The 27,595-nt window shown below is 32.3% G+C and overlaps 3 protein-coding genes across 4 annotated transcripts; all 3 read left to right on the top strand.

Moving 5' to 3' along the window:
* The first annotated feature begins 938 nt into the window (after positions 1-938).
* On the top strand, positions 939-9,804 carry LOC144850756 (uncharacterized). The gene is made up of 13 exons (XM_078708165.1): positions 939-1,076; positions 1,841-2,173; positions 2,915-3,199; positions 3,719-3,864; positions 4,532-4,607; positions 4,996-5,038; positions 5,217-5,360; positions 5,655-5,857; positions 5,996-6,061; positions 6,451-6,555; positions 6,911-7,005; positions 7,158-7,274; positions 7,427-9,804. The coding sequence occupies exons 1-13, from the start codon at positions 974-976 to the stop codon at positions 8,447-8,449; spliced, it is 2,739 nt and encodes a 912-aa protein (XP_078564291.1). The 5' UTR covers positions 939-973; the 3' UTR covers positions 8,450-9,804.
* Positions 9,805-10,241: 437 nt separating this feature from the next.
* Positions 10,242-18,290, top strand: LOC144850755 (uncharacterized). Its single transcript, XM_078708164.1, has 13 exons — positions 10,242-10,345; positions 11,291-11,632; positions 11,997-12,260; positions 12,861-13,042; positions 13,218-13,287; positions 13,592-13,625; positions 13,935-14,081; positions 14,452-14,651; positions 14,840-14,905; positions 15,319-15,420; positions 15,823-15,917; positions 16,199-16,315; positions 16,499-18,290. The coding sequence occupies exons 1-13, from the start codon at positions 10,276-10,278 to the stop codon at positions 17,549-17,551; spliced, it is 2,742 nt and encodes a 913-aa protein (XP_078564290.1). The 5' UTR covers positions 10,242-10,275; the 3' UTR covers positions 17,552-18,290.
* Positions 18,291-19,071: 781 nt separating this feature from the next.
* LOC144850022 (lachesin-like) lies at positions 19,072-26,691 on the top strand. 2 transcript variants are annotated; one of them, XM_078707186.1, is made up of 10 exons: positions 19,072-19,110; positions 20,012-20,096; positions 20,459-20,788; positions 21,349-21,651; positions 21,767-21,988; positions 22,567-22,674; positions 23,586-23,681; positions 24,228-24,249; positions 24,718-24,838; positions 25,094-26,691. In XM_078707186.1, exons 2-10 carry the CDS (start codon positions 20,039-20,041, stop codon positions 25,166-25,168), a joined length of 1,335 nt encoding a protein of 444 aa, XP_078563312.1. In that variant the 5' UTR covers positions 19,072-19,110; positions 20,012-20,038; the 3' UTR covers positions 25,169-26,691. The 2 variants fall into 2 exon arrangements, with proteins under 2 accessions (XP_078563312.1, XP_078563311.1); XM_078707185.1 differs by having other exon boundaries at positions 19,089-19,117.
* Positions 26,692-27,595: the final 904 nt, after the last annotated feature.

Below are 27,595 nucleotides of genomic sequence, written 5' to 3' on the forward strand. Positions count from 1 at the left end.
ATTACCCTGATATTTTGCTCCCTTAAGGCAATGCCGATGACGACAATAAGGATAAATGGCATATTTTGTATGTTGAATACTGATCGAGATTTAATAGAAACACAATGGCGACTCGGCAGTGACGATATAGCATCACACCATTGGTGGATAAGTGATTTATTATTTGGAATTTAAAACTCTGATGGTGATGATCATGACGATGAAAAGAAAATGAAGAAGAGCAAGAAAAGAGTAATTAGGCCGTGTTGTAGTAGTCGGGCAAATCAATATTTTCCGAAAGGTGAGGGACTGGGCTATTTAACATAATTTTAGGCTGCTTAATCATACGATTAATAAGGGTTGCCGTAAATCTACTAATTGTAACTCTGGGTTATTATTCTTTGATTGTTTTTTTAGGGTGGGTTACTATTAGAAGGGGGTTACATTTAGAGTAGTGGGTTACTATTACTAATCTTGAATTAGGCACCTGAAAATAGTAACCCACCCTCAACTTTTCCGGTCAGCAACTCATAGCAAAATAATAAAACAGTACGAATAAACAAATTTGGTTGAACTTTACCTTTATTTTATAAACTCAAAAACATTCAATCCTTTTAGTGTCATGTTGTCAATAGTTTTTGTGACTCTATAGTTACCCCCCCCCCCTCATTGTTTACTACATGTATTAGAGTAGTGGGTTATTATTATAGATTGACCTATAAGGTGGGTTACTATTAGATGGAGGGGTTACTATTAGAGTGTGGGTTACTATTAGAAGATTTACGGTATATTGCATTTCTAACAAAGATGCCCATTCATTCGAATTATATGTTTTTACGCACCTTTCTTTGTCGTTTACTCAATGGTATTGTGTCAATATTACCTTTTATAAAGTGCAGGGCTTTTTGTAATTTCCAGTAGTTATCAATAGTACGCTTTTTTAATAGCAGCTTTACCGTATTACCAACGCCGATAGACCGAACGTACTGATTGAATGGTTGTGGGTACACGCAAATCTAAGAATATGACTAAAACCAGACCAAGTTCATGGCCTAGGATTTGTTTACTGATTTTTACATTACTTTTGGAATATAGTGGTAAGAATATATAGAAATGTTATAGTATTTACTGTGTAATTTTAAAGCATTATTCAGAGCAACTTCTAAATTATTGGTTGTGTGAATTTATTGTGTGTGATCACTGTGCCTATCCGTTGACTAAATAGACTGGTCCCTCAAACCTCTATTGACACGTTAATTGTAGGTGGGGGGTGTGGGGGGCTACAATGTATTTTTCTGAAATAATAATGTTTTAGTTTAATTTAAAACATTTATCAAACAAAGACAAAAATAGAGTTTTATTAGATTGATACATTTAGATTACACTTTGGACCTTATCACAGTACAGCACCACCAGGAAGTTCATTAGCCACACCTAAATGATAACAAAAAATATACGTAGGCCTACTGGGGTCATTATGAATTGTCAACATACCTCTGTGTAGGGCTATTAAATTCCCGTCGGATACAAAACACCTATTTATATCCCGTACACATTTAATTTTAATCACGGATAACGTATAATAATTCGTTTTCACAGGTGAATTAATAAAGGAAAATGTTTATATGGTTGTCTGTTAATATCTATATTCGTAATGCATATTCTCACTACTGGATATACGAGAATAATGTGAACCTTTGTTTGGATTGTACTTTGCACTGCTTTGTAATTGTATCTCAGAGCAATATACATTTTGCACAATATTGTACTATTGTATATGTAAATGGTATTAAATGAAAGAAATGTTTCCAACGATGGTGATGACTGTATTGAAAACATTTCTTTTATACCTTTTTTTCAGTGGGCCAAAGTATCAACACACTCACTGCCGAATCACAAGTTGCAATTGAAGGGCAGAAGACCACTACATTGCATTGTTACTATATACCAACTAACGCCGTAATTGGCAAATACTACTGGAAAAAAGGCGATGAAGTTATTGCCAGAAAAGGTGTGGATCCTACGTCTAGATACTCGCTGAGTGATCCAACATTGGATGGTACTGCAGGATATGTTAGCTTGACTATCAATGCTGTTAGCAGGCAGGACACAGACTCGTACACGTGTGGAGTAAATGACGAGTCTACTGGAGCTACTATACTCTTCCAGAAAAACTGCACCTTGAATGTATATTGTAAGTACGACAGATTGTACAACCCTATGCTATTGAATGTAATAGGAATGGAATCAGTCACTGGTATTTATGGACTGTGCGTTGAACCAAAATGTTCTATTCCTAGTATTATAGAACACTGGCAACGGTTATACTCCTAAATCTCCACTCCCTCCCTCCCTCCATGTTGGTTTTAAAATGAGGATTACAACTTTCGCAATACATGTGGCGTCATAATATTAGGCCTATTACCCATCCCTGCTCCATCCTCGCAAACAGGCCAGTCATTTTGGTACCGATGTACGTGTGCTATGCAGCAGAACACACGCACAAACTCTCTCTTATAATATGCACTCTCTTTTTGTGCTTGACAACAAAACGCACGAAAGAGGATTGACTTTTGGTGTATTGATCAATTCACTACAATCCATCTCATTTGAATTAGGTTGAAGAAGTTATTGTGCAACATGAAAACAAATTATATTTAATTTTAAACCTGTATATATTTCTGAATTTCTAATAATTAGATCAAATAATAATCAATCATTTTAAATTTGTGCAATATTATATTTTTGTAAGATGTAATTGTTTTTTATGTTAATTTTAGTATAGGCCTAGGCCTATATGTTTTATATCTTTATCTGTTTTTATTGTACTTTTTGTAAACTCATAACATTTTCAACTTTTTTTTGCATTTTGAGTGTTATACCAAATAAATAAATAAAAAATAATAAATTAACAAAATTAGGATTCTTTTGACAGATTTGGATAAGCCAACTCTGTCAGTACTAGGTGGCGATTTGGAAGTTGTCAGAGGAAGCAAAGTTACAATGTTTTGCAACTCGACAGACGCTAATCCCAAATCAATCACAAGAAAATGGTTCCATGATAACAAGATGTTAGAAAATCTCAAATCTGAAAATCATACACTAGAAATTGAAAGTTTTGATGGAAAGAATGAAGGCCAGTATACCTGTAAAGTGGAAAACGAATTTTTGTTGGACGACAATGGAAAAATAAGTAACTCACTTATACTTAGCCTTAAAGGTAACCTATGAATTATCAGTGTTCGGTGATGGAAAGATCACCGCCAGAAACAAATATATAATAATAATAGTATATATTTAATAAAAATAATAATTTTCTGAATAATTTTCTGTAGTGTTTTCAAGATACAGACACGTTTTAAGTTAATGACCGTTTTGAAATCCAAATATTATCAAATATTGCAATTAATCACAATATGTTCTATAAAACTATATCCAAGACATACATTAGTGATTTGAACACATTACGTCAAAATGGTGTCGTCTGTTTAAATTATATTAGGTTCCTACACTCTCCTAATCAAGTAAATCAAACAAGTTTTCACATTAAAAAATATTTATCTATTATGCACTCATTATACTCTCTATTATATTAAGTGATGGACTTGTTTTGTTATATGAAAATGAAATATATATATATATATACATTTTTCACCATTAAGTTGAAACAATCTATATAGTCACATATTATAATGTATTAAAGAATACAAACTGATGCATAACACATTGATGTTTGCAGGTGAGGCAACAGCTCTTCCATCGACTAGTAGCAGTGGGGCGATTGTAGCAACTGTTGTTATTTTAGCAATTGTCATTATCGTAATTCTCGTTGTTGGATATGTTATATATTCCAAGAAGAAGGAAAAACGTGACATTAATACTATTGTAAGTATGCAACCAAACTAAGGTAAAATAAGACAAAGACAAATATTAAAAAAGGTTATATATCTATAAGTTACATTTAATCAGAATTGCAAGTAATTGCTAATTTTTAACAATCTTATTGGTTACTAGGTGTATAAAAAGTGACCATGACATTTCATTTTTATTAGTCATCTATTTTTTCTCCATAAAATACAAAACATGGACAAAGAACAAGAAAAAACAACACGCATAACCAGGCAGAGACAGGAGTTAGATGCACGTGTTTTTCTGTGTGGGAACCCCCGATTGTTTGATGGTTCACAGAAGAGCTCAATGTTTTGATTTGCGTTGAGTTGCGTTTACAGTGTAAACGTCTAGTTAAAAATGGCATTAAGCGTGGCGCTAAATGTATATACTTATTATAATGAACGAATAAAAGTGATATGTTAAACACAAAAGAGAAAACAAAAATTATATATTTATATATTGTTAAGGAAAAATTTAATTTATTTTACTTATTTCCAAAATTTAGAGAGGCATCCCTCTTAAATCCACCGACTTCATTTCATTTCATAATAATATTTATTTCCTTCATAATATAATATATAAATAATACAGTACAAAGTTCATAATTAAAGAGAAATAAGGTAATTGTAATCCGAGAATTATAATCATTATTTATTTTTAGATGAAAATCATACCAAACGAGACGAAAAGCCATACCCTCATCCAACATCTTCCAGATTCACCAGGAGATTTTAGAGGTATCACTTTTTTATATTCCGTAACAATGACAATGTGGATTGTCTGCGTTTAACCTATAGTCTTGGTAGTAGTATTGACGATACCTTCTTATACTATGCTATTAGGTTATGTCTTATGTACAATGTGGTGTTTGTAAGCCTATTGTACGTAATGCAGTTTAGCCAATTCTAAATTCTAAACAATACTAAAAAATACGATTTATAATTATATCATCATACATCATTTTTTAAATCCTGAGCCAGTGATATAGTATGGCAATTCCATATTATTGAGAATTCATTCATGATATAAACTGATATATAACACTTTTTCCTATAAATCCTATAAAGTTTGTTCTTGAATACGCTTATTATTCATAATGTTTAACTTTGACTTGTTTTGTTTTAGATGTAATTCATAGAAATACAAACGGAATCGGAATATTGTTTGGGTAGGTTTGTAGTTTGTTGTTTTGAAATCAACATTTTGACAAAAAATATAAGGTACCGTAATTATGGGATGAACAAAAAATAGGAAACTGTCTCATATATTATAAACAACGTAAGTGTCTCAATCAGTTCGTAAATCGGGTAATAATAATAGTAATATTATATATTATTATTTTTTAGTGCTGGTGGAGTAGTTCTTAACAACAGAGCCTTTTTACTTTTGAATGACAATAAGAAGTACATAATGTGTAGAGGAATTCCTGACACGACGCAAGCATCTCCTATTACATGGGATGAAGAAGCTAACGTGTTAATTCAGACTGAGTAAGATTCTTTACTTATTAATTATATTTAACAGTTAATAGTCTTGTATTAAGTTAAGTGTAGTTGAATACTCTCCTTCCCATCTTCTATGTTATCAATAATTTTAATGTTGAACATTTTGGTTAACAGGCAATACCAATCTTCCTTCCGCCGAATCAGTAAGCATATACCTACATTTTCGGACGTTGTAATTTTACTACCGATTCGAATAAATATTTTTCTTTTTTCCTTCAGTACTGTTTATACTTTCCTATTTGTAAGATTTAAAATAACATAATGTGCCTTTGTTTTCAGAAAGAAATTCCAATTACTGAGCTACGCTGCCTTACCCGGTATTCGTTCTCCTTATATTCTTGTCGGAGTTATTAATGTATCTAAACATAAAATTAAACGTAGATTGGTTACAGTTTTTCCAAACAGAAATCCATCGTTCAAAATAATGAATGAAATCATCAAAACATTGGAGTTAAATGGTTCTGTTGAAGATTTAAAATTTGGTAAGTTAAACTATGGTACGCACACTGCAATGGCATACTGTTAATATGGAAACCAAATCAGCAATAATTTAGACATACTAGGCTTGTTGAGTTATCATTCTTTCCATTTATATTAAAAACGGGTTTTTATCATTCTAGATTATCTAAGCGGTAAAAAGTTATCCACTGGACGGCTGGTTGTTGGTGGTTGGGTAAAACGGAAAGGTAAAATTGTTAAGAATAATTATGTTTGTTTAGTACACAAACAAACTTTCGGTTCGTATCAAACTTGATTCCCGCTAGGACGCAACGCAAGGACGTTCTCTTTGGTGCTGCCTATATTTATCAATGATTTTTAAATTGATATTTTTAGATAATATATATTATTGAAATGCTATGTTTTATCTGAATGTGCTACTCGGTAAGACGGTAACACTGGCTCTTAGACATGGGGATTTAGTTCCCTTTTATATTTCCTGCCACTTACTTTGTAGTTGTTGTTTTATTTATGATGTTTTGGCAAGAATAAGCTATTGGCCTATTATTACTGGATTATTGATCCATAAAGTGTCCTCTATATGTAGTTTATCAATGATATTTTTCGCGTTTTACAGTTGAAACAAATGAAAATGGTAGGCCTAGTCGAACAAACGAATTCAGGGTCAAGTATCTTCCGTTATCTACACGAAAGCAAGCGGATGTCGAAAATCAGTCTTTCAGTAAGAATCATACATTTCAACATACAGTAAATCTAGGAAGGTTATGTGTAAAAGATATACTGTTTCTCGTCTGTTAATATAACTGATAGGTTTTCAACACAATACAGGTTTACTAAATTTAGGACCGATCATCCTCAGCCAAATAGTCCTTTATCTGAACTAATGTTCACTGTAGGCCTACTGACAAGCAGCCCTATTCACCAAGTCAAATATTTCACAAAAGGTTTGGGTTCGTTAACAGCATAGCCTACAATGGGCTTAAGTTTTAGTTCTTAATCTATAAAAGTCTAAATAGTATAATCTAAATTATTTTACATGCTGTGTTTAAGGCTAACACTGTTTTCTTTCTCTGTAGGTTATCAGCCTTTTATATTGAGGACAGAAAATGAAATTGATTGGAATATCGTATACTTGAAGATGGAAAACGCTGAGGATAATATGCGAATTCAGGTTTGGCCTTTTGTGACTTAATGGTGTAAAGTTTAATCAACAACTATATACTAACACAATAACATTTACTATTATTACATTACTATTTTTTTAAAACAACTGTTATGCCTATATCATTGTTAATCGCATCTACCGAATCTGCCTTTTCCCAGATAATCGAAACAGACAATGATAAAGTACGTGCGATAGTTTCATTGTTACAGTCCTGTAAGGTTGTGTATGAAGGAATTAGTAATGATAATTGTGCAACGTTTGTGAAAAAAGAGGAGGTAAGGTGTTTTATTCAGAGGATGGTTTATTATTGATATAGTTGTCCTCCTTACCGATACTTTCCGTACCTGAAAATGCACATTCGTACAAAGTACAGTATACTATTCAAACTAATGAAACTTAGTTTTGACTAATACATATTTTTTTTCAGACTTCAACTACTTACATGCCCGTAGTAAGTGTTGCACTTTCTTCAGATGGAAAGTTTGTTTGTGTTCCAGCTATAAATAAAACCGATGATGCTAATGCTAATCACAAAGAGACATCAGCATCTGCAACAAAAGAACCATTGAATGCCGAAAGAAAACAAGGTGTGCTTGCAGGTTTAAAGAACTCCGTCGAAAATCTATTTGCGCCAGTCACAAATCAACAACCGCAAAATGAAAATCAGAACTTGGGGGGAACAAAAGATGATAATCCAAACACTCATGTGCCACAAGCGGGTGCAAATGAAACAGAGGAAGAAAAAACAACCGACGCGACAACAAGGAAACCGGGTGTACTTGGTAAAGTTTCAAAAACATTATCGTCAATTAAAAGCAAGAAAAAACCCTCTTCTGATGCAGAATATGAGAGCGTTCCTACAAATGAAGAATCTAATGAAACTCCAAAGGAAGAAAAAGCAGCAGCAGTAGTAAAAGAAAAAGAAACAGAAGTAAAACAAGTAGAAGACATACAAGGAACAAGTCAACAAGAGCCTGATGAGTCGACACCTTGTGTACATGAAGAAGAATCAAAGGAAAAAGAAAAGAGGCGGAGTTTTATGGGCAATGTAATGCATGGTATTACGAAACCATTCAAAACGGAGGGAAAATCAAATAAGAAAAGTAAAAAAGAGACTGGAGCAATAGAAGAAGAATTACCTTCAAATCAGGGAAAAGAGAAAATTAAATTTGAAGGGTTGTGGCATTTTTTAGAAGACACAACTGACAATAGTGTTATTCGTTTAAAGCCGATACATGCTAGTAGTATTGGAACGAATTACAATCCCATTAACATTTTACAAAACAGAAGTAAGGTTAAATGTGAACAAATTGTACCTTTTGTGAATGATGGAAAATCATGGTTTTTGATGATTTACACAACAAATTTTGAAGGAGATGAAGATCGTGGTCACTGCATCAGATACCACGTGTTTTCAATAGATGTTATAACAGAATCATTGAATAAGTAATTACCATGCTTCACACTTCATTTTATTTTAGTAATTAGAAGCAAAATTTGCATCTTATTTATCATTAGTGTATGTCAGTATATAGAATCAATAGAATCGTGACATAGATAGCAATCACAATAGTTCAGTAGCATCAAATAAATGTACTATATATTTAACAGTCATTTATATTTCATTGTATGTATAATTGCTTTGTATTATTATAATTCTTTCTTGATGGACTAAAAGCTAATTTAAACAAATGAATTACTTTGTGAAATTCTTTAATTCTTTAATTCACATCCAAAAGCCAAAGACAAATAGCAGGATGTCTCAAAAGACACAATTTATATTTAAAAAACACAGAAACAACAAGAAGACGAAAACAACAGGCAGAAAGGCAAACATTTTTACATTTATAAACGTTTGTGAACGAAATACTTTCGGTACTATACTAGTTATGAAGAACAGTTCACACGATGACGTAACTAATGTACATTGATAGGCCAATATTCGTTATAATATTTGTATTGTTCGTAATTATAACCGTTGATGCGAAGGGTTGGGAGATGTGAGTGAGGTACTCATTTAACGGAAGTCAAGTAGACATATGGTGCTTTCGTCATGCATCTTTTTAATGTAATGCATATGCTATTTGTAAGTTGAATATATCAATGTTTTAATTATAATAAGCAAAATTATCGTATTATAAAGTTTGACCACTTTGGATTACGTAATATATGTATGTATGTATACTATGTGCTTAATTTGTGATTGGTGGAGCTAATCTTTTTTTGCTTAAATGTACACGTTTACCCCATGGATTAATGTAAGTAATGTGATTTACCGGTTTTATGGAAATTAGAAATGTGCACGCATGAACGTGTAGGTCACGTGTACTATTTATCGGATATAATGATGGGATTTATACGGTGACTAACACTACTAAAGAGCATATTGACAAAACGGCTTAAACGCATGGCAAAATCTATCTTACACTTGTTATTTGTCAGTGTATAATATCTAAAAATAATTAAATATCTAATAATTAATATCTAAAAATAATTAAATATCTTAAATGTATTAGTTGTCCGATGTCTTTCTCTTTCTGTTTATTGTTTTCACTTGATGTGATGATGATAGTGATTGGAAGATACGACAAGTCTACCACAATTTTTTTCAGACTAAGTCTACCGGTTAAAGTATGGGTGTAATGCTATGGCCAATTCATATAGGATTGTGATGTTGAAGAGACAATCGACATTGAATAACATCATTTTTAGGGGTGCTAGTAAAACATCTGTCCTGGCTCGATATCTTAGTAGACCTGATTGATACAAACAATTGAAAGGACGACGATGATGAATAATGTTATATTTTGGTAGTGCATTTTGTAATGAACTAGAAGAAATGGCGTGATAACGAATGAAGACAAATAAGATAATTTCGTGGTGCTTATTAACTTGAAATGACAGGACAACGACAAGACACTCTGCATTGTGTGGTGCTTTTCTGTATGGCGAATCATTAGAGGGCTGGCCCCTCTTTCTTGGTTTTGCCTGTGGTATAATAGGGAATAGCATAATTCATTGTTGGTAGTGGAAGTAGACCATGAACTTGGCTTATTGTAGAATTTAGTCTTGTTATCAGAGTTTTGTATTCATGAAGCCGCTCATATAGTAATGTATTCAAATTATGTTTGACGACCTTTGAATCCACAGTTTGTACTATTATTAACTTATTGTAAATTCCATTTATTGTGCTTTTAGAATTAGAAATTATTCAACCGTATTATGTAACGATATCCGAGAGTGGATGATTGAATAGTTACACGGAAATATAAAAATATGACTAAAACTAGACCTTGTTCATGGCTTTTGATTTATATACTGGCTGTTACATTTGTTAAATATAGTGGTAAGTAAATATATAGATTATTAATGGTTGTCTGAATTTCCGTCGATGGGCATGCTCCTACTCTTATCATACACATATCCGTTGAATAAATTGATTGGGTACTCGCAAACATTGACACATTGTTACATTTTGTTTCTGAATGTTACATTTTGTTTCTGAAACAACGTAATTGTTTTCACTCTAATTTAAAACATTTTTCAAACATTGACGATGTTTGTGGAAACTAAGGGTTGACAATTTATGTTCTATTTAGACCTTAAAATTATTAAAACCAGCACACAAGTAAGGTACCACCCGGAAGTTCTAGCCACCTAAAATATAAAAGAAAGGAGGCCTATACTGGGTCATTTGGGAATTGTGGGCCAAGTCTCGTGATTGACTACACGACTTTGCGGATAGGCCACAAAACGCACCGTTGATACCCTGGCCGTACCCCTTTAATATAACTATACGGCTTACCTAAAATATCTTTTTATATGAAAATTGAATAATGAATTTCACAGGTACAGACGTAGAAGAAAATTTTCGCCATTATGTTGTGTGTTAAATGTCCCCATTAATTACTTATTAACTACTTATTTTTGCTAGACTTATGTTTGTTTTGTTTAGATTGTACTTTGCACTGTTTTATATTCAGATTTATTTAGTCCTTGCTGAAATTCACGACATACGCAATCGCTAAAACATGTAAAGAGTTGTAATAAAGACACACTATATACTAAATAAACTACAAGGTGATTCAACGTGTGATTCATGTGTGTGCCGGAGCAACACAATGTTCTATAATTACAAGTACACTATGTATTGTAGTATTAAAATGGAAATAATGTTTCCACTGATAATAAGAATTATGGTGATGATGATGATGAAGATATGTTGATTGATGATGTTGCTTTTTAAAGATGTTGATAATGATTTAGTATACATTGAATGTGTTTTTTTCAGTGGGCCAAAGCATTGGCAAACTTACTGTCCAATCAAAAGTAATTGCGATTGAAGGACAAGAGACCACATTGCCATGTTACTATGTACCAACGAACGCCGTGATTGGCAAATTCTACTGGAAAAAAGGCGATGAAGTTATTATTATTATAGCCAGAAAAGATTTGGATCCTGCGTCTAGATACTCGTTGAGTGATCCAACATTGAATGGTACTTCAGGATATGTTAGCTTGACTATAAAAAATGTTACCAGACGAGACACAGACTCGTACTGGTGTGGAGTAAATGACGAGTCTACTGGAGCTACTATACTCTTCCAGAAAAACTGCACCTTGACTGTATACTGTAAGTATGATAGTAATGCAAGTTTTCTAAACAATCCTGTGTTGCAGTATGAATGCTATGCAAGTGGGTTATGTCACCTGTATTCAATGTGTGCTCTGAAGCTTACACGTCCATACGTTCCTTTAGTACTACATTTAACTAGTCTGAACATTCAAATCTAGTATGGACCATCCTTTAATATCACATTCAAAGCTAGTGTTATGTCTTCTGTGTTCTCTGTGTATACAACTGACGGCGGTGAATTCTTTCGATTGACACGTGCACCATAAACACACAGGATATAAGATGGTTTATATCATTGGAAAGTTGTTGTAGGCCTACAACACAAAAATAATTATATCTATCTGCATTATTTTGATGACAGATTTGGATAAGCCAACGCTGTCAGTATTAGGTGGTGATTTGGAAGTTGTAAGAGGAAGCAAAGTTGCATTGTCTTGCAACTCGACAGAAGCTTATCCCAAACCAATCACAAAAACATGGTTCCATGACAATAATATGTTGAAATTTGAAACGGATACACTAAAAATTGAAAGTTTCGAGGAAAAGAATGAAGGGCAGTACAGCTGCAAAGTGGAAAACGATAAAACTGGAAAAATAAGTAACGCAATTACATTGAAGCTCAAAGGTAAGTTTCCAGAGTTCTGAAAGGGAATCATACATTTTATTTTCATTTTTATTCATTTTGTTTTTGTGGATTACGAGAATTGATAAAGTGATAAAGTCAAGTGGAAGTTTCTGAGATAGCAGCCTAATCAAACAAAACCAATCATAAAGGTCTAGTAAGCTTAAATATAGATCAGACAGAACTTAGCTAGCGCGCAAAAAGTAATTTAGTTGTTATTCTTTGTGTCTTCTGCATAATATTAACATACTAAAATAAAAATTTCTCTGGAATAGAAAGTTATGATATTAGAAATTAATGAATTTTTACATACTAAATACCAAATATTGCTAATTACTAAAGTGTACTATAATCTATACAAGTACAAGTCTAACATTCAATATAACTCATTAAACATTGCGATAGTAACATATAGTGATTCGTGATGATAACAATAATGATGGTAGGATGATGGTGTGTATAGTAGTTTGGTTTGCTGCAGTGCTGCTCTGTCTATATTACAACAACATTTGTACTGTGTAAATTATGTAATCCCAAATTAACAAATGAATTCTAGTTTAAACACTTTAAGTAGTATTAATGCGTAACACATCGTTTTTACAGATGAGGCAACATTGCCTCCAGCAAGCAGTAGTTCGAGTAATAAGGGGGCAATTGTAGCAACTATCGTTATTTTAGTAATCATCATTATTGTGATTATTGGTGTTGTGGTGTACCGGTATGATATATGTTCCCGCAATAATGAAACAACAATAAATCGTGAAAATAGTCACAGTGTGTGTTATGTAAGTATTTTAATTGTGTAGGCTTATTGTAAATACAAACAGTTATAGATACACTGCGTCGATTGGTTTGACATTCTCAAAAAAGGAATTTTTAATTGTGCTTAACAATATCAGAATTAGGTTCCTACAATAATTAAAAAGGCCTAACCTAATAAATGCAAAATTATGTTTTTAGATCGTGAGCATAACAACAAACAACCAAGTCCATAAACTAATTCGAGATCCATCAGAAGATTTAAGCAAAGGTAGGCAGGTTTTACTTTTCACGGAGTCGCACTGTGTTTTAATTTTTACTTTTTGTTCACGAATGTGTATTTTTTTAAACAAAAATATTTATCTACGCCTAAATGAAGATACCGGTACCTCATAGTAACCATGCTCCGTTTTTAATGGCCGATACGATGTTTCATTGCAGTTATACAGTACGGTATACAATAATGAAATGATCACGGAATGTTAACTGAAATAGGAAACCACAAAATAAGCTCTTTTTTAAAATCTTGAATAATCTTCCAAATAATATTTTGATTTTGTCATTATTCATTTCAGTAATTCATAGAAATACAAAAGAGAATATTTTTAGGTAAGCGTTGTTTGTCATATGTTAATAGATATAGCAATAACATGATATATACATTGTGAGTTTACATTAGGGGTCGTATAGACTATGACTGTCAATTCACTAAATAAAAACAGTACTAATATAAAACAGGCTGTTTATTTTTCTAAAATAAGTTATTTAATTGATTTAGCCTACATAATTTACTAATTTACTATGGGCACTATAAATATAAATACAAAATAAATATAATGATTTCAATAAACAGTCACATATTAATGAAGTTACGTCAAGATTTCATTTATTTTGATGTCTACTGATTTTATTTTATAGAGCTGGTGGAGTATTTCTTTATAATGACCGGTTCTTTTTACTACTGAATGACAAGCAAAAGTACATAATGTGTAAAGGAATGCCTGGCACGACGCAGGCATCACCCATTGAATGGAAAGAAGAAGCTAATGTTTTACTTCAAACAGAGTAAGATTATTGACGATAATCAGTAATTATTTGGGCAGCTAAATGTGTGTTGTGTTGTTGAGTTCTCTCAAACTATCTCTCTACCAATGTGATGCTTAATTAACATTATAGGCTTACCAAATGTTTTTCAAATTATTTCACTGCCGATGGACGTATGCCAGGGAACACTTGTTTTTTATCTTTGTTAATTTTGTGTTTTTATAGTTTATTTTGTATTTACTGTTTGTATTGTTTGAGGGTCCCTTATGATCAGCTGATGCTGGATGGACCACCCTCATAAAATATTGTTGAAATAAATACATTCAGGTGAAGAAGAACGTATGTGAACATTTCTATAAAATGTTAATGACAAGTGTGTCTTTGTTTTTAGACAGTTACTGAGCTACGCCGTGTTACCTGGTATACACTCTCCTTATATTCTTGTCGGGGTTGTTAATGTATCTAAATCGAAGTCAAGAATTAAAAGGAAGTTGATTACAATTTTGCCAAACAGAAATCCCGTCTTCAGAATAGTGAATGACGTCATCGAAACATTGGAGTTAAATGGTTCTGTTGACGATTTAAAATTCGGTACGTTGGGCGCAATTTTAAACCATTTATGCTATGTATCATGATATTCGGAAAACAATACCATGTCAAATACAAAAACTCACTATCATTCATTCAATTTTATTTGGAAAGAAAATAGAGATAATACATTTTAAAAAGATTGATATCAATAATAAAATTATAAATATGTTAATTATTATTCTTTCTAGATTATCTAAGCGGAAAAAGATTGTCAAATGGACGGCTTGTTGTTGGTGGTTGGGTCAAACGTAAAGGTAAACTAATAAATTGTTTTTGTCCAAGTATTTTTATTTGGTAGTGTAACTTGGTAAAATGTAATTTAAAATAAACAAATTAGTTGAAATACGTTTTTACTGAGTTTAAGTTGAAGAGATTATTCACTCAAGCTATGCTTTCATTTAGGCTCCTCCACTTTCTTTAAGTTATTAGTAAAGTGAAATAAAATGAAATGAAACTTCCAATAGAAAGTATACTTTCAATACGTATCACACCCCCTTTATAAACAATTAATACATGAAAGAGTTATTGTCCGTTCGTTTGTATTGTACGTCCATAAAATTCCAATTGGCTCACAAAAGTATTGTTCGGTCATAATGTATGGATGCCGAAATAAAGTATAGTATCTTCCCTATCTAGTTTAATTATGATGTTTGTTTGCTTTTTACAGTTAACACAGAGGAAAAGTCTAGTAGTCGAATACACGAATTAAGAGTCAAGTATCTACCTTTGTCTAGCCAAAAGCAAACGGATATCGAAGATCAGCCTTTCAGTAAGAATCACACAATTATAGGTCTACATACAATATAATTTAAATATAGAGCACTAAAGGTGTGAGGGTAAGGTGTTTGTTATGAGTGGAATTGACTGTTACCAGCTAGATAGTGAAACAATGCTGGTGGAATAAAGATGAATTTAGGACTTAGCTGATACACTACTGTACCTTAAGTAGTGATCATTTGAAGAGGATATTCTTACAGTCAAGTGTGATTAATTTCTGCCTGAGCGATTTCAGACGAACACATGTGTGTTAAAACCTACACTAGGTCTATGTTTTTAAAATGAAAAATGTATTATTTTTATTCAAACATGTCGTTCTCTATTATGAATCTGACAACATTCTGTGATTAAGGATAATGTAACAGTAGGCCTACTTTTATTAATTTCTGTGTAGTTTACCAGCCTTTTATAATGTGGACAGATAATGAAAATGATTGGAATATAGTTTATGTGGAGATGGACAACGCTGAAGATAATATGCGAATTCAGGTTTGGTTTTGTTCCAGTTTTAATATTGAAATGTTTTTCCCCCACAACTGTAACATTTACAAAAGCCACTACCGGTAATAGACCATTAAAACTAGAGTTATTGAATGATTTTAAAATGATATAGGCCTCTCAGTCTTCTCTTATGTTTCAATAGAGACCGTGTGATGTATCAAAGCATGAAGTACTAACTACATAACAGTTGCTATCATCAATAAGTACTGTTTTTAAACTAGATTATCATTTCACTATGACATTATCATTAAACAAACCTTGTCTTCCAGTTAATCGAAACAGGCAATTGTGAAGTGTGTGTTATTATTTCATTGTTACAATCCAGAAAGGTTTTGTACGAAGGATTAAGTGAAGATAATTGTACAACGTTTGAGAGAAAAGAGGAGGTAAGGTGTTTTATCAAATTATTATTGACATGGTATCTAACATTAATGTCCCCTCATACCATATCAAATATGCATCTTTCACAGTATAGGCTATCGTACCGAAAGCGCACATTTGCGTCAAATTTACAAAATTACAGTATCAACATTTCTACAGACTAATATAGGCCTACATACATTTTTCAGAAATCAACTAATGATATACCTGTAGTAAGTGTTGCGCTTTCTTCAGATGGAATGTTTGTCTGTGCTCCAGCTATAAGCAAAACTGATGAAGATGCTAATCACAAAGAGACAAGGGAATCTGCAACAGAAGAACCATTGGATACCGAAAGAAAACAAGGTGTGCTTGCAGGTTTAATGAACTCAGTCACAAATCAAGGATCGCAGAGTAAAAATCAGCACTTGGAAGAAATGGAAGATGATAATCCAAACAATGATGTTCCAACAACAAATGCAAAGGAGGTGAGAGAAGAACAAAAAACCGACGAGACAACAAAGAAACGAAGTGTATTTAGAAATGCAAAAGGTAAAGTTTCAAAAGCATTAGGCCTATCGTCGATTAAAAAAAAGACAAAACAATCATCTGATTCACACTATGAAAGCGTGCCTACAACTGAAGGACCTAATGAAACTCCGAAGGAAGAAAAAGCAGCAGCAGTAGTAGAAGAAAGGGAAGAAACAGAAGTAGATGAAGAAGAAGTACAAGGAACAAGTCAACAAGAGCCTGATGAGTCAACACCTTGTGTACATGAAGAAGAATCAAAGGAAAAAGAAAAGAGGCGGAGTTTTATGGGCAATGTAATGCATGGTATTACGAAACCATTCAAAACGGAGGGAAAATCAAAAGAGAAAACTAAAAAAGAGAGTAAAGCTATTGAGGAAGAACTACCTTCAAATCAGGAAAAGTCAAATAAAAAGGGAAAAACTAAAAAAGAAGAAGAGAAAAAGAAGGCGATCGAATTTGAAGGTTTGTGGCATTTTTTCGAAGACACAACTGACAGTAAAGTTATTCGTTTAAAGCCAATACATGCCAGAAGTGGAGAATACAACTCGATTGACATTTTACAAAACAGAAGTAACGTTAAATGTGAACAAATTGTTCCTTTTCTGAATGATGGAAAATCATGGTTTTTGATGATTTACACAACACATTTTGAAGAAGATGATGATCGTGGTCACTGCATCAGATACCACGTGTTTTCATTAGATTCATTGAAAAAATCAATGAACAATTAAATCCACAAACCAAAAAAGTGTAAGTTTGTTGGTATCTATGAGTGAGATGAGTACCTGAGTCTACAAGAGGATAGGCACCGTGCTTCACCACTTATTTATTATGTTACCTAATTATATAATAACTTGCTTGCTTCAGTTTAATAGTTTTAGATCAGCTTGCATGAATTATGAATGTATTTGTAACGGCCCTGTGTTTTCATGTGTATGTCCTATATTAATTGCATTTTATTTGTCTTAGTTGTGTTGCGGGACTGTTAAAAATGATCACTTGGAGAAAAAATAATGTATTGCATAGTTATGACATTATGGTCTATTTAATGAAAGCACTTTCGGTATTATCATCATGAGAAAATGATACGTCATGTAAGAAAGTGACTGTAATATTGTATTACCCAGTTTTGTTTATACCTTTCCTGTGGTGGTCATTTGTATGTACAACACATGGTTAAAACCGTCGTTAAGATGTCATAATAAAGTAAAGGGGTATTTCTTCCTTTTTCCCGCACTAGAGTGTCCCATCGGACTAGTTGCTGAACGGTCGTGGGCCACCCATATTGATTTTTAAAATTTGTGTTATTATGTAGAATATTTAAATTCAATTTGTTTTTGTTAATGAATGTTGTCTGGTATGTGTGTACTGTACATGTAAATGGTATCCAAACTGACAGTACCCGCTTCTTTTGGTACTATGAATAAATGTGAATGAATAAACTTAACCCACACAAGAATCATGTGTCTTGTCCTTTCTTTAATTGTTTATAATGTAACCCACTCACAAGGACGACGAGTTGCACTCTTACACGCCTACACGGGCCATGGAGCTATCCATTAGTAATGCTCCATGCCTACATATTCTAGGTGTGACAATTATGTATTTCGTCGAATGACTGTAGGCCTGAACGTCTCCATTCCATAGTCCATTTCAATTGTCTTTTTAAAATATATTTTTTATTATACTGATTTTTTATTATTATTATACTGATTACGTACTATCAATATGTTGCTGTTGAGTAATACTCGTATGGGGAATTATCCATACATGTACTTAATACGCGCAACGTAAGTAAGTTGGCCAATCTCAAGCGACAGTTTGGATACACATCATATTTGTCAAATTGCACTTTTTTCATGGGAACCAAAACTTTACTAAAATTATACCATACTCGACTTTGTTTGACAAATATTTCTTGTATTCGTTAGTGAGCGATTTAACAATGAATCATTCAGAAAAAATATTTTTTTATCCGAAACTATAGGCCTACTACTGGGATTTGATCCTGCGTGATGATAGGCCTACGAAAGGACGCTGATAGGACGATGGATAGCTGGCATATGTTTTGTATGGGTATAAAAATAAATATGAACAATTACAGGCATTTAGAATGGTAATAGTGGTATTAATAATATTCTCTAACGGAACAATAGACTTCCTGAACAAGCGAACTCCGGAACAATAGAACCGGAGTAAACATTGTTTGGAAATGAGTAAGACAGAAGCACGCCACCTATCTGCACACCTTTATTTACTGCAATTTAAGTCGGCGCGAGACAAACATCAGGTAATTGGTATGTTGGTAAAACACATAAATTCTATTTTATTTTACATAGTTTAGTCTTAATATTATGTATGTGTAGGTTATATATTTAGGAAATAATTTAACAACTTAAAATTGTGATTCGTTGTCATATCGTGCTTAGTATACCACGTACATACTCATGGATAAGTAGGCTAGCTTAATACCAACGAGTGTCCCCGCCCTTCTGTTCAGCATTTGGCAATTAAGGTCGGCTCGATTTAGATCAACATTAGGCCTAGGAAGTTTGCCGCCCTATATCTTATTTTGGTAACACGATTAACCATCCATATTATTATGAGATGGGATCGATCCATGAGATGTATTATGACGTACAGTACATCATTACAATTATTCTATAAGGCACATTGTATTAAATTAAGTAATTAATAATGTGTTTTTTCTTATTTATGTTCATTTTTCATCTTCTTGTTCTGTAAAAATGGGTGGGGTTCTGTCAATTAGATTACGAACATTGATGAAGGTACCAAATCAAGAAATAAAAGTTTAGTAACAATGGCTAGATTAGAATGACTAAAGGGTACATTTTGCAGTTCATGCCTAATTAAGTTTTTTTTTAAAGAAGTCTAAGCATTTGTTAATATAGACTGCTGAGTGCGTCTCAATAAATAAAATATTCTAAATATGTCTATTGTACTTTTCAACTAAATTAAAGAAAAAATAAGAAGTAAAGAAATGAATAAATGTTTTAAATTCAAAAATTAAAACTTTTTAACAATCTATGTCATATACGTCAACAAATAGTATCTTTTTTCCCCAGATTTTACTAACAAAACAATTACAAAGTGTCACATCACTCTCAAACATAACTTAACAATCCATGTTGTACACAGGTGTCCAACAATTATTTTTCTTTTTTTCCCAGATTTATTTTACTAAATTACCAAAGTGAATGATGAAGAATATGAATAGTCTTATCACATTGTTGCTTGTTTTGGTGTTTCCTTCAAGTAAGTATTAAAGTGTTCACTCACTCTGTTATTGATTGCCGCTACACATTATACCAAATTGTCTCATCCTGATTGTATTTGTACAGTATTTTCTACAGTATTTCTGTATTATCACTTAGATTTATGTTACATTTTTAAAATATTATCTTGCAGTTAAAAATACAAAAGAATCTCAGAAGATTACAATTTAAAATGTCAATATGGGGAACTAAATTACTATTAAACGTTGTATATAGTTTATTTTATTTATTTCAACTATATTTTACAATATGGTGATCCATCCAGCAGAAGCTGATCATTAGGGACTCTCAGAATAACATGTATTTTGGTATACTGTAAGTGACTCCTGACTTTTTTTCTAGATGTTTTAATGCAAGTAGTAACTGTAACACACGCTGTTGTCAAAGAAAGCGAAACAGCTACGATAGAATGCGGCTACACAAATCCACCCCCAGCCCTGACCTTAATCAGTTGGTACCGTACCGACGAACAAGGGGAAAAAGAAGGAAATCCACTCGTTAGTTCTGATACTACTCCATCACCAAATAGCCGTTATTCTCTAATAAGTGGTACAAATAGAGGTGATCTTAGGATTTCAGATGTTGTCAAGGCTGATGCAGGGAACTATGAGTGTAATGTGGTGTTTGCTGGCGGTATTATAAGGGACAAGGTTACCAATCTTACTGTTCAATGTATGTATTAAAATTGAATGACATATAGGAGATATATACAGTCTACATTGTGCCTAGGTTACCTAGACAAACCGAGAGGCCTTTCCAACTCTGCACCCTCATGTAGATGAACTCGCCCATACATACAATCTGTTAGTGCTTCAGAAGATCTGTCAACTGAATTAATCCTTAAGTTATAAATAATAATTAAGAGGAATGTTTATTAATTAATTAATATTAAAATTACAGACTGCATTTTAAAACATATAGTATTTTCTGTTTGTATGTGAGCACTAATGTTGATTGAGGTAGACACTTAACCTCCCCCACCCCCTACAGTACCTTTGTTAGGAAATGTTAGTTTGCAGATTTGTAATTCATTTCAAATTAGTGTCGGTATTCAATTTGTAAAAATCAGAATGAGCACTAAACCTCTAAAACACACAAAGGAATTTGGAGAATATCTCCTATATATTAATCCACTCTTGTAAGTAAGTGTGTCAGATGTCTTGGAGACAATTACTTACTAGATGCAAACATCTGACCAATTAACAATTTGCTATATATTTGTTCTTCCTCAGATCTTGATCCTCCATCAGTGAAAGAGTCCTCTATGTCCGTACTAAGTGACAGTACAGCCACACTTGAATGTACCTTGCCAGATGGAGTACCAACTGAAATCACTTTTTCCTGGTTTAAATTTGATAATATAATTGATATTGATAACAGTGAAAGATTTAGTGGTTCTTTATACAACCAGAACTTGACCATTAGTAATGTCATGTCCACTGATGAAGGATCTTATCGTTGTCGAGCCGAGAATTCTGCATATTCTGGTAGTGAAGGAAGACTCAGCAGTCGCTTTCTAGAATTAACAGTAAATTGTAAGAAATTCCATTTTTTAAAATTAAATCTGAAAAGAATAACATTAATTTTGTTTTGCTTGAAGGTGTTTGGTATAAATTAGATTTTTACCAGATTTGTTATATTGTATTACAGATGTAGCATTAACAACTATGGAATGGATAGGAGGTAAAGTAACATGTGAGGCAGAGGGGAATCCAACACCAAGAGTCACCATTCAACTTGATCAATCTGATCTTGATTCTGGTACTGGTTCCGTGTCTGCTGACATTTCATGCGATACAACATCAGTCGTAACATGTGTTATAGACAATAACGTCAATCCATCTGTTACAGAAACTTTTGAAGCTTGTGATGGTAAGTTGACCTCTACATTTATCTAATCATGTCATATTGTGAAGACAAAATATTTAGTTATTATTGTACCTGTACAGTTAACTCTTCAAAAATAGAATTTGTCATTGTTCCCAAAGGTCTTAAATGCTACCAATCAATATAGTAAGACGGTGACCAGATACCTTGTCCCAGCACATGGTACTGTATGAGTTGACAACTCTGTGGTGTTTGCTATTTTGTTGCCACAGTATAAAATACTCATAATTTTAATTAAATATCTCTGGATACATTTAATATTGTCAAAATTCAACAAAGTTTCTGTCATTAATTCAATATCAGTCTTTTCTTAAAACTTACTTGTTCTACTAGACTGTTGTACTATAAATGCTCAGTATTATTATTTTACACTCTTGATACAGTATACGTGTTCCAATGTAGTAACTTCCCTTTGTTGCTTTACCCAGGCCTTGCATGTTATGTGTTAATATGGACCTATAAATTAGGTCTATGGTGTTAATAATCACCTTTAAGCTCTTAATAACCTTGCAATGTTGTTACTTAATGTTAATATTGCTATGCATGTTTGTTTTTATTTCAAGATGCATGTTCTTCAAGTCCTTGTGATAATCAAGGGACTTGTGAGATTAATGATAATGGTTTTAGTTGTGAATGTACCTCAGGCTTTGAAGGTGTTACATGTAAACAAGGTATGTAGACTAGATGCATTGACACCCATAATTAATGATAATCGATTTAGAGCCATTTTAGCAATATGGTGACTGTCTGAAGCTCTGTCTACACTATCAAACTTTATGTGACAAAAACATGTGATATGCCCATAATTGTATGGACATGATGATGTCATACCTCTACCGTATTTGGGTATATCACTACCATATTTGGGCACATCACGCTTTTTTTTGTCAAACTAGTTTTATAATATAGACAGAGCTTACGGAAAATGGCTCTATAGGCTATTTGGCAATAGGATTCTATAGGAACCTATTGGTGAAAAACCTTTTGCTTTTTATAGGATCATTTAAGACATTTTTCTGTAGGATAGGACGTTTTGTAAGGTTTAAAAATAAAATAAATAGATATTTTAAATTGATAGCATTTTGCTTGGATCAACTTGCCAGTTGTTGTGTTGCAAATTCTATATTTAAATTCAACTGGAGTAATAAAATATAATTGAAAAGAGTAAAGGTGAGGAAATGCACATGGTAGGTCATTCTCAGGTCATCAGACTTAAATAGTGCTGACATTAAAGGAAGCACTGGTATAAGAAGTGGAGAAAGTTGTTCTTTTTTAAGATGAAAATCAAGCCAAAACATATTTCAATGTTATAGTTTTATTATTATTATTCTCTGCATGTTTATCTTTATACATGGGGCTTAGTGTAGCCATTGACATTTCCTTTGTATTATTTTATTATTATTTTTTGTGCTTTTCTTCCCAAGATTCCTTATCTTCCTAGTCACTGTTTCAGTCTTTTAATTTTGTAATACCAAGCATCTTCTGTAAATACAGAATTTATTAGATCATTATTTTTTAATTACATCTTCTTTATTGATACAGTACAATACAAATATTAATTATGACCTTTTTTCTAATTTAGAAAAAGGATCGAATGGTGGTCTGATTGCAGGAGTGATCATTGCTGTCATTGTAGTCATTGTTGTTATTGTTGTAGCTGTGCTATACTGCAGGAAAAGTAAGTTAATTAATATGTTTTATAGCCAGTAATTAGATGCAGATGAATATAATGCTTGGAGCAATGAATAAAGTACAACGTTTATTGCTACCACTATTATTTATTGGTATTTATTATTTATTTATTGGTCATCACTTTTTTATCAGTGGCGCACACTCTCAATAGTGGTGAAACCAAAATAAAACAATATAACAATTGAGCAAAATAATGAAAAGAAACAAAACAAAAGCAGTATATAAAAATATACATATTTAAAGCTATACTACAAACTATAAAACATGGAGGCTAACTCCATGTATAAACTAAGCACAACACATGCCTGTGCATTCCCTATAAAATTGGGAACCAATTTACTAAATGTTGTTAAACGCCAATCGTATGCTCTCCTTCCTTAAAAACCTTCTTTAATTATTAACACTTTTAATTGTTATTGGTAAATTAGTAAAAGTAAGGTATGATGAAATATGAGTCTATTTGAGTTGAACTCCTCAGTACTTTCTATAAAGCTATGTTAAAAACACTTTTTTTTATTTTTTTAAATTGCAGGGAAGGAAAAGGTACCAGAAAAGTAAGTATAAAATGCTTCATTGTGTTTTGTTTTTTTTTTACTATCTAGTTATAATAATAATATATATAGTTCATTCTTATATAGCACATATAAGCAAGCTCTCAATGCAGCGCTGCACATTATTACCCAGGTCATTTTTGATCAAACACGTATGGAAATATACTCCCATATGCAGCTGGTAATCAGCGCAAAGTTGTGTCTTGATCTAACGGTACCCATTTTATACACCTGGTTGGAGAAAGGCAAATGTAAGTAAAGTGTCTTGCCTAAGGATACAAGCAATGCGACAAGAGTTGTATTCGAACCACGATCTCACGATCAGTAATCCAACATCCGACACACTGCACCACACTCCCTCACATATAATATAATAAATTTGATAATCATTGCAGTTTAGAAAAAGAACCACATAAGAAAATAAAAAAGAATCGTGCAATTCACTTTGCTATTTATGTATATATCTTACAGAGTTGCTTATACTGGCCATCCTGCTGATGTAGAGATGAGTGGTAAGGCAACCCGTCAACCTTTGAAAACTGGTGATGAGAAATCAGGTTTGGGTATTAGTAAAGATCTTCAGAAAAGTAATGTAAGTTAACATATTTATATTAAATATTATTTTAATTATATTTTTTTCCCATCATTTTACAAATTATATATTTTTTTTAAAGTTTGTAGTAGTAGTATGACTTTCCAGCGTTAGACATTATTTGCTGTGCATTTTAAATGCATAGGTTTTGTATGCTTTTTATGCCACCAATGTAAAGGCTTAGTTCCAATAAATGTATTATATATTATAGGTTAAATAATACCGTTACTAACATTCTAAATGTTTTTTTAACAGGAGATGTTGTTTGATGCCAGAGAAGATGCCAAGTATAACCAAGATGGTGGCAAATCTGTTGGTGTTATGATATGAAAACTGATATGTCTCCATTTCCTTATGCAAATTAGAATAATTCAGTCAACCAATCAAATGCCTCTTTTACTTGGTTAACACATAATGCATTTGGTCTACAATTACAGTGTAACATTACATACATGATGTCATTTTTAAATGAGGGTTTATTTTGTATTCAATAATGTATTGTTTATTTGTAGCAGTTGGTAATTAAGGTTGTCATGTGACTAAAAGGTTTACCTAGCTGAATTGATACTGTGTAACATGTGGCAAACACAAGCAGGGTTTAGTTATTTAGAAATATATTTAGCAAATAATTATATTTTTTTTTAGGTTTGCTACACAGAAACGAGGTTTTATTTTATTATTGTTCATAAAGCGGTTCTAGTACATCATGTGCTTGTCTTGTGACAGGCTGTATCAAGTTACGTCTATTTATACATCTATTTTTTAAGCCCATAGCATATTTTTATATTCTTATACAAGGTGCTTGCCATACTCTTTGATATCTCTGTTATCTTAGCCATTCTACTTCATCTAATTCATCATATATTGCATTTATTTTGTTATTTAAAGCTCTTTTAGTAAAGAATACAATTATATTTATTTAACTTTTTAAATACAAGTTTCAGATATAGAAAAAAAATTGATAATGCAATTAACAAAGCTAACAATAGCTTGTAGTAAATATAAAGATAAGCAATATACCTCATGTTTACACTAAGTTCTTGAACAAGTATGCTACATCATATATGGAATTCAGAAATATGTTCCATTACACTTTTTAAATAATTGTAAATATGCATAAAAAATATAATAATTGTTATTTGTAGGTTTATTTGCAGTAAGTTTTTTCTAGTTTATTATAAGTTAGTTACGCACCAAATGCGCTCGATTTATATGTGTACTTTTTGTTAACTTGTAATTCTACAAATGCTGTTTACTAACTGTATTTTATGTATGTAGTCTTTATTACGATTAGAATAACTGAACTGAAGAAAATTAGAATTACAGGTAGACACGTCACATCTGCTAGACAGCATACATTACAGCGTACATTATTTAGGATTGATATTAAACATTTCATATTTTCACATTTATAAAAGTGATCCAGTCACCGAATCAATGACGACGACCAACCTGCGTATGACGCTTGGTTTTTACAGAGCGTCACCGTACGCGTCAGTAAACACCATTACGCGGTCAAACCAGTAGGCCTACAGTTAGGCCTACCACCACAGATTATATAGCGCTTTATATTCTTTGCTACCAGTATACACGGTGCCTCAATATCGTCAATTATTATTACCTTGAGCCTTGCTACCTGGGCATACACAACTCATTCCAATATCGTACAACGGCTTTAATTGTTTGAAAGTTTATATTGAAATCTGTATTTTACAATTGCAAAACCTATATTTGAAATGTTTTAGTATGAATAGATTTTGTACAGTATTTTTATATCGGTGTGTATTTGCATGTTGTATTTATTCAAGGCTGAAAAATGTTTTTAATTGCACAAAATAAATTGATAACCAAAATTGTGTAGTTATGTTTACTGTACTTCAAAATATGTATCCACTATTGTGTATTCTATTAAAATTGGTCAATCCATTCACAGAACACATATACATACAATAGCCCTACGTTGCTATACAACGGATTTTCCACCAAGATGTATTGAGTTGAAATAGATTTATAATCAACATTATAAAGTTATCTTTAAAACGATCACGTTGACGTTAATTTTCAAACTTTATCAATATTATAGTGTTGTTTCTTATAAATCAACAATACATTTTGTTGAAACGCGCTAACATCTTCTCAAGTCGAAATTTACAAGACCAGGTCACCGTAACAATAGTTCGAAATGCTAACGGATACGTCATGACTATTGGGACCTTCTGAATATACTATAATTTTTAAAGTTAGTCCCTGTTTAGATACTTTTGTGATACGGCGACACACTACAAATTATAATTTAAATCTATACCACAGTTTGAGACGACATTTTTGAGAACCATATTTATAAAAAAAAAAGCACCAACAAATAAATAACCTTGTACAATATTATATATTGTTAGATCTTTATAACATTTTATTATTAAGAGTGTGTAATGAATCACATTGAGGAAATATCTACAGAACACGCTACATTTTATAGAATTCTAACTACGCTAATTTGCATAAACAGGTGTCCACCACAGGAGCTTGGTTTACTTGGTTCTTCTAGCCTAAGTAGTAGTAAAAAAGCGAAATACGGTAGTTTGTTTCGTCTTGTTCAGTATATAAGATACTATGTGAATTAACACACCAAAGGTCAAGATTCTATACGACTTTCTTTAATTTATTAACCAGTTTTGTGTGGCTATAGATTTGGGTTTATCGCCAATAATGAGTTTTTTTGTTGGATCGAGGCGTGTTGTACAAGATTGCCCATTGATG

The sequence above is a fragment of the Antedon bifida genome, chromosome 8, assembly GCF_963402885.1.
Source record: "Antedon bifida chromosome 8, ecAntBifi1.1, whole genome shotgun sequence".
In the NCBI taxonomy this organism is placed as follows: domain Eukaryota; kingdom Metazoa; phylum Echinodermata; class Crinoidea; order Comatulida; family Antedonidae; genus Antedon; species Antedon bifida.

Excerpts from the sequence above, each read along its gene's own strand:
- LOC144850755 (XM_078708164.1), top strand. The coding sequence starts at position 10,276 with ATGACTAAAACTAGACCTTGTTCATGGCTTTTGATTTATATACTGGCT. Across the intron at positions 14,082-14,451 it reads AATGTTTTACTTCAAACAGA|ACAGTTACTGAGCTACGCCG; the intron begins GTAAGATTATTG and ends CTTTGTTTTTAG. Across the intron at positions 14,906-15,318 it reads TGGTTGGGTCAAACGTAAAG|TTAACACAGAGGAAAAGTCT; the intron begins GTAAACTAATAA and ends TGCTTTTTACAG.
- LOC144850756 (XM_078708165.1), top strand. The coding sequence starts at position 974 with ATGGTTGTGGGTACACGCAAATCTAAGAATATGACTAAAACCAGACCA. Across the intron at positions 3,865-4,531 it reads AACGTGACATTAATACTATT|ATGAAAATCATACCAAACGA; the intron begins GTAAGTATGCAA and ends ATTTATTTTTAG. Across the intron at positions 7,275-7,426 it reads CGTTTGTGAAAAAAGAGGAG|ACTTCAACTACTTACATGCC; the intron begins GTAAGGTGTTTT and ends ATTTTTTTTCAG.
- LOC144850022 (XM_078707186.1), top strand. The coding sequence starts at position 20,039 with ATGATGAAGAATATGAATAGTCTTATCACATTGTTGCTTGTTTTGGTG. Across the intron at positions 20,097-20,458 it reads TGTTTTGGTGTTTCCTTCAA|ATGTTTTAATGCAAGTAGTA; the intron begins GTAAGTATTAAA and ends CTTTTTTTCTAG. Across the intron at positions 21,989-22,566 it reads AACTTTTGAAGCTTGTGATG|ATGCATGTTCTTCAAGTCCT; the intron begins GTAAGTTGACCT and ends TTTTATTTCAAG.